The following is an 11781-nucleotide window of genomic DNA, read 5'->3' as shown; positions in this document are numbered from 1 at the left end:
GCTACGGCTGTTCTGCTGGTGCGGGTAGGCAACGGAGTGGCTTACCATGCCAGTGACGTAGTCGAACGTTGAAATCCAACATGGCGGCGCCCGTGTAACAAAAACAACACTTTCAATGTACCATTTTATCCCTTTTAACAAATTCTGCCATTTTAAAAATTGTACCAATGAGAATAAATAAAATACATCTGTTATATCACCTTTTCTCAAATTTCAGTTCAGTTCATCTTTAAGCTTTTATTTTGGAGAAAACACCAGATGAGAAGAGAGAGTAAAAGCCGGATTCGAACTCGGGTCGAACGCGTCAAAGTTTGCTATCAGCACCTCTCGCCCTCGCCCTACGCCACTGTAGATATTTAGTGAAAGATATCTTTTTTGCTAATATTACCAGATACAGTATTTTGCTCGTGCCCTGTGGATGTTGTAGCCTAGGCAACTGTATCACGTGCCGTTTGAACTGACGCGCTACTGCGTTCTGTCACATTTAAAAGCGCCAAAACGCTCCATATCAGGAGTAAACTTCTCTGTAGTCTGTCGGTGTCGGTGTCATCTTTTTCCGCGATTTTTCTCTGCGTCCAGTCAGTAGTTAAGAGCCTGAACTTGCTTATAGTAATACAAAAAAAATCCAGCCCAGAAGAATGTCTAATTTAGCGTGAGATTTCTATGTTGAGCGTGAGACCGTGAGATTGAGGCTGAATGCGTGAGTGTCACGCCAGATGCGTGAGAGTTGGCAACCCTGCTTCTAACCTTGGCACATTCCGTTCAAAAATTAAGTGATACGATCCACTTGGATGATGGGGTTTTGTCCGACATAAAATTTTGGACCCAGTTGCTTAACGATTGGAACGGCATTTCTTTTTTTTTACAATGATGCTTTTGAATCATCCGCAGACCTACAATTATTTACCGACGCTGCCCCATCTATCGGTTTCTGTGTTTTTTTTCAAGGGCAATGGTTCGCAGAGAAATGGCCAAACGAATTCCCTAAGACAAAATCAGGCTCCGTTTCTTCTGCACTCTACGAGATCTATCCTTTAGTAGTAGCTAGTGTAATTTGGGGTTCAGCGTGGTCAAGGAAACGCATCCTGTTGTTCTGCCATAATGAAGTCACTGTCGCCATAATCAATAAAGGCAGATCATCGTGCCAGATGATCATGCCTTTTCTGAGACGCTTAATCTGGCAATCAGTCACTTTCAATTTCATTATTAAAGCTGCTCATATCCCAGGCCATTGCAACGTCATTGCTGATGCGCTCTCCCGCTTTCGTTTTCTGACGTTCAGACGGCTTTGCCCTTCGGCCAATACGGAACCAACGCCCTGCCCTCCCCTATCAGCAACAACATTAAACTAGTCGAGTTGCAAAGATCAGCTAGACATTATATGTCTAAAGGTCTAGCTCCTTCTACTTCAAAAGCTTACACTTCCGCTTGGTCTTCTTTTCTAATATTTTGCTTTTCCTTTCAGATTCCTCTTTGTCCTATCTTGATTACAACCGTTTGCTCTTTTCTCGTTTTTAATTTCGAAAATCGCAATTTAAAAATTTCCCCTATCCGCAGCTTGCTAGCTGATATTCAATTTTATGCAAAATATTTTAATCCCGATTTTCCAAGTCTCTTCACAGCTTCTCCCATTCGATTACTGCTCAAAGGTATAGCTAAATCATCTATTAATTCTCCAGATAAACGGTTGCCTTTTACTTTACCTTTATTGCATAGATTATTTCTTTACGTGCGTAACGGGCTTTTTTCAGCATACTCTAACATTTTGCTGGAAGCAGTGTTTCTAACTACTTTCTACGGGTTTATGCATCCAGGTGAATTCACTTCAACGTCTAAACATTTTGATCCCATCCATGGTCTCTCTTTCTCTGACTTACACTTCTCACCTAATTTCTTTACTCTCTTTCTCAAATACTCAAAAAATTACTCTTTAGGTTCTGGCATCTCAATCACTATTTCTAAAATTAGCAACAATTTTTGTCCCTTCTCATCTATGCTTAAATTTCTTAAAATTTAAATTTAAGAAATTTAAACCCGCCCTAAATCTTCAGATCACTCCCCTCTATTTTCTCTACCTAATGGAGCCCCTCTCACCAAAGCTTGGTTCAGGTCTCATTTAGTTTATGTCCTCAAAAACTGCAGTCTATCCCCTTCCAAGTATACTGGCCACTCATTCAGGATTGGTGCTGCCACTACAGCAGCCAAACGTGGCGTCCCTACTGCTGCTATCAAGATCTTGGGCAGATGGTCTTCCTCCGCATTTGAGTCCTACATAAGACCCGATCTAAAGATCATTCTCGAAGCTCAGCAAGTTCTGCAGTAACGATTCAGGTAAATTCCTATGCAATCACTGGTGGTGGTGTCATGCTTATCTATCAGGTGATAGTCTCAGTTTGAATAATTCACTTGCGCTATCGCTGGCAACACGGTCCTTAGGGGCTCGGCTTCGCGGAGCCCGGTGGCTTTTCTATGTGCTTTTCGCTATGCGCAACAGTAGAAGCCTAGCAGTGTTGTTTTTGGCAGCCCTTTTAGTTTTAGTCTTAGTCTTTTGGACGAAAATGCTTTTAAGTTTTAGTCACATTTTAGTCACTTATAAACTTAATAGTTTTAGTCAAGTTTTAGTCGACGAAAACACAAAAGGTTTTAGTCAAGTTTTAGTCGACAAAAACACCAAAAGGTTTTAGTCAAGTTTAATCAATTTTAGTAAAAAAAAAAGAAGTAGTTTTTAACAAATGAATTTACTTTAAAAAGGAGAAGAAATGGGCTTAGGTTTGACAGATTTAGCAAGTGTTGCAATTCATAAAACAAGCTAACCGCCTTTGCATAATAAACTAGACTTTCTCATTGATGGATATGCAGTGCTGCCATTGCCAAGCTGTACTTCATTGTCACATTGGGCAGAAACCTTTTATCCCCATATTTCAAGTTATAGTTTGACCCCTGAATATTAAAAGCTTTTTTCACCAGTTATCACAGTAATAAAGGAATAAAGGAATGGTTTAAAGTTTAAGCAGCGAAAACGTTGAGCTAGAACATTGTACACAGATAAAGTGGTAACAGTGGAATCACTGTTTTACTCCAAAAACCCAAGAATAAAAACATTCTTACTTTGCCAATTGTGGCTTTATTTGAGAAATTGCTAAAGTGCAATGAACAACGTAGTATGCAACAATAAGATGCATATTATTTGTAAACACAAACATTATGTATACAACCCAGTCTATCTTTAACTTGTGCAAACTGCAAACATTCTGAAACAAAATAATAAAATAAATATCTAATACTGAGGTGCATTAAACAAAGAATGCATACTTGAATATAAAGTATGAAACAAACATGACACTTGGAGTGTGTTGAACATAAAAATGAATAAGACAATCCCTGAATAAACACTGTATTTGGTCTTGGTTCGTTCGGTATTTTACACTTAAAGCAATGTTTTAAGATCGTTTCTGATGAAATAGAACGGCTAAGATTGAAATTTGGACAAATGCTGTTGTCCCGAGAATTTTAGGTTTGTGTGTTAGCAGCACCCACACAATCATTCATAAAACGCATTAAACATTCGTTTACAAAGACGTCAAACTCACCGGGTGGTCAGGGATGTTCACTGATATGCTCACACAAACATTGCTGCAAAATATGCTTTCCAACAGGTTTTATCCTAGTTTTTGTCCAACTCTATTGACTTGACTTGGTACAAAAACTATCTGTGTTGTTGTTGTGTGGAATCTGGTGCGCGCGCGGCGGCCGGTGCTGGGCCCAGGTGATAGGAAACGGCAGCATTGCTGATATTTATTTTTAGCTCCATACAGACCGATTTCACGCAAAACAGGCATAAATTGCATGCATTGTGAACGTCAGACTTATAATCATTTTCGTTCCGTCTCGTCTCGTCAACGAAAACTCGAAAACGTCTCGTCATGTTTTAGTCACCTCAGAGCTATTTTTAGCTAGTCATCGTCGCGTTATCGTCATAAAAAAACGGTGCGTTAACGAAATCATTTCGTTATCGTCATCACTAACGAAAACATCACTGAAGCCTAGCGGCTCAGCGAACCTCATCTATGCGTGGCTAACATAACCTTGTCTCTCTGCGGCCCTGCGTGGTGTTGTCTATGTGGCTCAGCGTGGCCTCGTCTCTGTGGGGTTCAGCGCGGCCTCGTTTTTTATGTTGCTCAGCGTGGCCTCTTCTCTGTGGAGTTCAATGCGGCCTCATCTCTGTGGGGCTCAGCGTGGCCTCATCTCTGTGGGGTTCAGCTCGGCCTCATCTCTGTGGGGCTCAGCGTGGCCTCATCTCTGTGGGGTTCAGCTCGGCCTCATCTCTGTGGGGCTCAGCGTAGCCTCATCTCTGTGGGGCTTAGCGTGGCCTCATCTCTGTGGGGCTCAGCGTGGCTCAGCGTGGCCTCGTCTATGTGGCTCAGCGTGGCCTCGTCTATGTGGCTCAGCCTGGCCTCGTCTATGTGGCTCAGCGTGGTCTCGTCTATGTGGCTCAGCGTGGTCTCGTCTATGTGGCTCAGCGTGGCCTCGTCTATGTGGCTCAGCGTGGCTTTGTCTATGTGGCTCAGCGTGGCCTTGTCTACGTGCAGTGGCGCAAAAAGTGGGTATGCGCTATATGCGGCGCATAGGGGCGCAGCACAATGGGGGGCGCCAAAGCGATGGTAAAAAAAAATAAAAAATTATATATATGCTTTATTGTATTTCTATATGTAGCTGCCGTTGTGCGTTTCTAAATCATTTCTGCATTCCTTCAATGTTATATAAAATTTTAGAGGACTAACAGCAAGGCTAGAGTAGGTGCCCTCATGGAGAAGGGGGGCGGGTAATATCGCGAGCGGGCGGGGGCGCCGTGAGCGCTGAGCGAGCAGGTACAAGTGGAGAGTTGTCGTCGAAAAAGATGGATAAAACAAAATGCTGTGGGGCTAAAAATAGAAAAAGAAAGAGAGAAAAGGAGATGGCATGTCAATTGATGCGACAGCAGCTAAATAACTGCATGCATTGCTGAAAGCCAACAGGTAGGATTTAAAATGTGACATCCAGGCATGTAGGCTATCTATATCTCGGTGGCCATCGGGACTACCGGGAGATTCCCGCTGGGCCGACGTGCTTTTCAGCCAATACATTTCATCCTTTTTTAAGTTATTTGTCTTAACGGCCCACAAAACTCATACATTTGTTTGTTGTTTGTTTTTGTTTTGTTTTTTGCTTAATTGGCGGCGCTGTGCTGGTGTAATGCATTGGTCAAAAAAGTCAGCTTTAGTTTTTTTTTTCTGACACACTGTCCCATGAAATATGTCATTATGCGCTTATATCTTTCAAGTATAGAAATTAGTGCAAAACTAATTATGAAAGTTTCCTTTATTTTTCTGTGCATTTATTTTACAATAGCCTTTATGGCTATTACTTTCATGGAATTAATATTATTACTAGTGTAATGTAGACAGACACTAACTAAAAGAGGTTCAAATTTTTCTTTGTTTAATTTGCACCCTGAATATGGGTTGGAGCTTTTAATTTTGAACTCTCAAAGTGCACCAGACTGCTGAATTTAACATTACAGAACACACAATTTTCTTACGGGGGAGCATGCCCCCGAACCCCCCTAGAGAAACAGAGGTCCACCTCCCACAGTTTTACCTAAAATCCTGTGAGTAACACTGGTATTGCTGTTCCAATGGAGCTTATAGTTTTCTTAGGGGGATCATCAAGGTGGAGTAGCTATAGTTTAATTGTGTTAATAAACGACAATTTTGCTTTTTGCTTTTTTTTTTTTTTTGGGGGGGCTTTGAAATTGTTGCTGCATACCCCTCTGAAACTGGGTAGTTGCGCCCCTGGCTCAGCGTGGCCTCGTATATATAAAATAAATAAATAAATAAAAAATAAATTTTAAGCGTGAGCAAATACGTAATGTCTCATGTAATTCAGCTGCAGAAAAGTATCTTTCATATTAAGTTAAGCATGCTCCACTTTAGATTGTGGAGTTCCGTTCCCACGACAATATCGATGGAACTCTACAATCTATGGAAATTGATATATTCATGTTTACCAGCTGTTTGCTAATTCTTTTTCTTCTTTTATTTTAGGAACCACATAACATATGGCTGGTGGGTATACTTTTCTTTCATGTTCTTTGGGGGTGGGCTTCGTCCAGTGGAATTACTCTTCCACTCATTTTTGGGGTCGGCTGCGCCCCTGCCTTCAACTTCAGGAAGAATATTCAGAATCCGTACCCTCGGATCGAGAGTTACGGACGGGGCCAATGCGAAGAGCTTTTTTGCATATATGGCTTGCTGGGCTGTTAATAAAATGCTTCATTGTACAGTATCTTATCTCCTGAGTCTTTCTGGTAGAACTTAATAGTTGACGCCTTGAGCAGGCAACCTTTTGCTGACGGTCATGTTAGTCACCGCTTAAGGGAAGCCTATGATGTGTTGTTAGCGGAGTCAAGAGATCATACCAGTGCTGTTGTACAGGATGTTTTCCGTTTGTCCAACGCAAGTCAGCAAGTGTTTGACAGGGCAAAGGTCCCAGCGGGCGTTTGTGAGCAGTCTGGTGTCAATTCAGATGATGTGCCAGGGAGCTTCTCGAGTGCCGAAGTGTCTGCTGTCTTTTCTAATCACCTTTCTTGGGACGATAACGCACGAAGATGGGCCACTCCCCTGGCTCTGTCTTGTATGTCTTGTATCGTGTTTCAAAAGATCCCTTAACACGCCACAGAAAATTTCAGTTCGTGGTACCTTCTGCCCTGAAAGGTGACGTGATGAGAGTAGTGTTGTCACGATACCAAAATTATTGTTTCGATACCAATACCAAGTCAAGTATTGCGATTTAGATACTTTTTTGATACTTTTCCTGAAAAGGAAAGTATTTCTTACAAGGCGTTTTACATGCACCTCCTTTGCATAGGTCTGCGCTCTTTAATGCTGTAATGACCTAATATAAATAAATTACTGACATGCACATGGTCTGATTATAATGATATAGCCGATAGATCATTTTGCTGATGTTTTGTATCCTTTATTTTAGCAGCTTGCAAATTATTTATGCTATCTATGAAAGTTGGGGGGAAAGTTGTACACCTAATACAAAAATAAGTGAAACATCTCCAGTTAACTAGCAGATAATTCATTTAGTTCATTTAGCTCAATTAAATAAGAGATCTAGCGCTAAAATCTGTTGGGGTTTTTTTTTAATCAAGCAGAGCGCTCTTTTTCGCTGCTATCATCAGTTGCATGGATACAGTGTCTTTTGTGGCTTGTGCAGTTGCGCACCGTCTTCACACGGACGCGCGCTTCAAACTATCGCCGTTGCATAGACTATTGTGTACAGGCCGCTGGATTGTGTTGCTAATAACTTGCAATGTATAACTATCAGAGTGGCCCTCGCGACCTCGAAACACTACCGGCCCACCGGGAAAAGATTCGACTCTCCTGATTGCCACCCCGCTACTGACAGCCGGCCACTGTATCACGTGTGCTTGCGCATGCAGCCGTCTCGCGGTAGTGTTTGTCTCATGACAGCTGCAGCTTCTTTGCTGCGTGCGTGAGGAGAAACACAGACGTTCATAGGGAGAGACTGGAAGCGTGCGTGGCACACACCAACATGAAATAAGTCTCTTACAAATCTGGGTCGCGGTCATTCATAAAAGTATCGATACTAATAAATTTAGGTAACGTGAGGTTTTTCATTTCCGAGTATCGCGATACTTTTGAAGTATCGGTGCACTGTGCAACACTAGATGAGAGGCTGTCACGATGAGGCTGGACGCCAAGGCCAGTGTCGCACTTTCCAACTGTCTCGTCAATGTTTCTACTGGACTGACATGGAACGTGATATTCGTGACTATGTGAAAGTATGCGGTCGTTGTGCTCTAGCAAAGGCACCAGAGCCAGAGGGTCGAGCTCCAGTGGAGAGTGCCAGGACATCTGCTCCTCTTGAGTTAGTCTGCATTGATTTCTGGACGGCGGAGGATTCTCAGAATAGGTCAGTTGATGTTTTAGTGGTCACTGACCATTTTACCAAGCTAGCCCATGCTTTTCGTTGTCCAGACCAGTCAGCTAAGGCGGTGGTAAAGCAGCTCTGGGACAACTATTTCTGTTACTATGGTTTCCCTGAACACATTCATTCTCATCAGGGGGCGAATTTCTGTAGTGAGCTTATTAGGCATTTGCATGAGTTTTCTGGTGTTAAGAAGTCACGGACAACACCATATGGGCAATAGAATCACAGAAAGATTCAATCGGACGTTGGGAAATATGATCAGAGCCCTTCAACCACGCCCAAAGCAAGATTGGCCTTGAATGCTCTATACATTAACATTTGTGTACAATTGGCTGTATGCACAGCTGCACTACTTCTTGAACTTAAGCCAGCTCCTTGTTTCCTGTCTGCCATTATTGGACAAATTGATTAATCCAGGTGTGCATGACCTCAGTAGTCACGGCAACAATAATCAGACACCTGAATTAATTAAGTTTGGCCAATAATTGCAGACAGGAAACAAGGAGCTGGCTTAAGTTCAGGAAGTAGTGCAGCTGTGCATAAAGCCAATTGCACTGAGCACAAGACTACGGGGTTTTCTCCCTTCTATCTAATGTTTGGCCGTACCCCAAGACTGCCAATTGATGTTGTTTTCAAGAATGTACTGTGGGATGATTCGAATAATTCTCTTCTCAAGTATGTAGAGTCTCTGAGGAGGGATTTGAAGAAGGATGCTCTTGCTGTTGCGGAGGCTAACACATAAAAAGAACAGTCTCATCAAGCCCACATGTACAACCGCAAAAATAAGGGAATGAGAATTGAAGTTGGCGACAGGGTCCTATTAGCCAATAAAAGTGAACGCGGAAAGCGCAAACTTTCAGACAAGTGGAAAAATGTATATACTGTGGTTGATTGTGATCCTAATCAATCATCTTAATGTGAACAGTATCTCCGGAGCACAGTCTGGCTTCCGATCGGGGTATGGTTGTGTTACAGCTACCACTAATGTGCTCAATGACATTAAATCCGCATTAGATACCAAACAACAGTGCGCTGCTATATTCATTGACCTTGCAAAAGCTTTTGACTGCGTGGACCACAACACACTCATCCACAGACTTAGCAGCATTGGTGTCATTGATCACTCACTGGTTTGGTTCTCAAATTATCTTTCTCACCGGGTTCAAAGAGTAAGATTTGAAAACCTTTTCTCCCATTCTCTACAGGTCACCAGGGTTGTCCCCCAAGGCTCCATCCTTGGCCCTACATTTTTCTCAATTTATATTTTTTTAACATTCCCCAGGCAGTTGGTAATTCACTCATTCACTTATATGCTGATGATAGAATCTTATATGCCACGGGTTCTTCCCCTGATGCTGTTCAAGCTACCTTGCAAGATAGCTTTGTCCAGCAATCATTTATACAACTCACACTCACTATTAATATCTCTAAAACAAAAATCATGTGGTTTTACCGTAAGGGTACTACGCCTCCTCCAGCCCTTAACATCATCACTTGCAAGGGGACTATTCTAGAATAAGTCACTGCGTATAAATACTTGGGCATCTGGTTGGAACCTTCTCTTTTCTTTCTCCATCCACATATCAAAGCTGCCCATGCTAGACTATGGAGACACTATATACAGGATTGCTTGCAAGTCCACTCTATTAAATCTTTTCTTTCAATATATTTATTAACTTTTTACCAACATATAAAACACACACACCCAGAACAAAAATACAAAATACAGTATAGACACAAATTGATGTCTTTCGCATCATTACAACTTAGCATATCTCAATTTGTACAGCATTCGCATCTTCAAGATTAATGAACATAAAAAAAACACATACAAACTATTAAGGCCTCCTAATACAAATACATCCTATAAACTCACATATCTTCAATTGTCTCTTTAAACAGGTCACTATCCTCTTTCTCTATGAATGATCTAAAGGGATTCCAAACATCCTCAAAAGTCTTACCCTTTCCTTTAATAATATATGTTATTTTCTCCATTGACATAATCAGTACCATCTCCCTGAGCCATATTTTTATGCTAGGTGGTTCTAGATTCTTCCAATGTAATGCAATGAGGCGTTTAGCTTGTAAGATACACATAGAAATAAAGACACATTCCTTTGACTTAAGCTTAGGATACAAATGCAGTAGAAAAATCCTTGGTCCAAAAGGAAGACTCACATTTATAATTTTACCAATCATACTATGCACTTCTTTCCAGAATTTCGATATTTTTTCACATTCCCATATACAATGGAAATAGGTACCTTTACAAACATCACACTTGGGACATATATCTGGTATATTTTCATTAAATTTGTTTGATAATACTGGAGTTATGTATACTCCCATAAGCCACTTATATTGCAGCAACTTTAATCTAGTATTAACTGTTTGTACTTGAGCATCTTGACAAATCTCGCTCCATTCATCTAGTGTGATCTCCTCGTTAAGATCTCTACTCCATGTTCCTAAACGAGAGCTAGAAGACTCAGGAGAGCCCTCTACCAACATAATATACAGAAGTGAAATCCGACCTTTATCATAACAATCTTTGGTGACTACTCTTTCCAAAACTGATAATGGTGGTATATTTCCAGTACTTTTTTGAAATGATAAAATGAAACTTCTTATCTGTAAGTACCTAAAAAAATGACTTTTAGGTATATCAAATGAATTACTCAATTCCTGAAATGACATAAGATTATCTTCCTTATATAAATCTTTTATACTTTTAATACCTTTTTCTGCCCACGTCTTAAAGCCTACATCTACTTTTCCGGGACTAAACTTAGGATTTCCCCATATTGGACAGTAGCGAGATATCTCACTTGTATAGGAGATATTCAAATATCTCTGTGTCTCATGCCATTCCCTTACCATATTTAAAAACCATTGGATTCGTCACATTTCCCTTCATTTTCTGTAGAATTTTACGATCTAAATCATATAAATATGATTCCAAGGGTATTTGATTCGGAATAGAGTTTTTTCCATTTCTACCCATACGGGTTGTTCATTAGATGTTGAGAAGAAAAACATAATAGATCTTAACTGGGCAGCAGTATAATACTCTTTAAAATTAGGGCATTGAAGAGAGGCTTACAGTCGAAATACACATGAGACAGTTAACACAGGGAACCGTGCACATGGAGGCACCTAGCCGGCATCCAGAGCAACAGAGGTGCCCGCATCCTGGGTGCTGGAGGACTCAAGGCTTCAACGGAAGACTACTGAGGAATATCGCACTTATCCAGTCGGGAGTGGAATGGCGAGCAAGCAAAGACACCTAAGCGGGTCCAGTACTGGCAGAAGCGAGTACGTGAGAGGACACCGGTTCGACACGCAGATTGTAGAATCTGGCGAAGGTGTTTGGTGTCGCCCAGCCTGCAGCTCTGCAGATGTCTGTTAGCGAGGCGCCATGCGCTAGAGCCCAAGAGGAGGCCACACTCCGAGTGGAATGGGCCGTCACACCAAGGGGGCACAGACGACCTTGCTGCTGGTAAGACAAAGCAATGGCGTCCACTATCCAGTGAGACAGCCGTTGCTTTGGGAGAGCCTTTCCCTTCTGGCTCCCCCCATGACAGACAAAGAGCTGGTCTGAGGTCCTGAAACACCACGTTCTGTCGACGTAGGTGCGGAGTGCACGTACCGGACTGAGCAGTGCCAAGGCTGGGTCTGCCTCCTCCAGGGGCAGCGCTTGCAGGTTCACCACCTGGTCCCGGAAGGGAGTGGTGGGAACCTTGGGCACATATCCAGGCCGGGGTCTCAAGACAACGT

General features: G+C 42.0%; 1 protein-coding gene across 1 annotated transcript; it reads left to right on the top strand.

Moving 5' to 3' along the window:
• Positions 1 to 1381: 1381 nt before the first annotated feature.
• Positions 1382 to 2323, top strand: LOC148997395 (uncharacterized). Its single transcript, XM_089132564.1, is given in 1 exon segment — positions 1382 to 2323. A coding segment is annotated over 1 exon segment (942 nt).
• Positions 2324 to 11781: the final 9458 nt, after the last annotated feature.

Source organism: Pimephales promelas, chromosome 2 (assembly GCF_988280905.1).
Source record: "Pimephales promelas chromosome 2, fPimPro1.hap1.1, whole genome shotgun sequence".
Taxonomy (NCBI): domain Eukaryota; kingdom Metazoa; phylum Chordata; class Actinopteri; order Cypriniformes; family Leuciscidae; genus Pimephales; species Pimephales promelas.
This window is presented reverse-complemented; position numbering and strand designations above follow the sequence as displayed.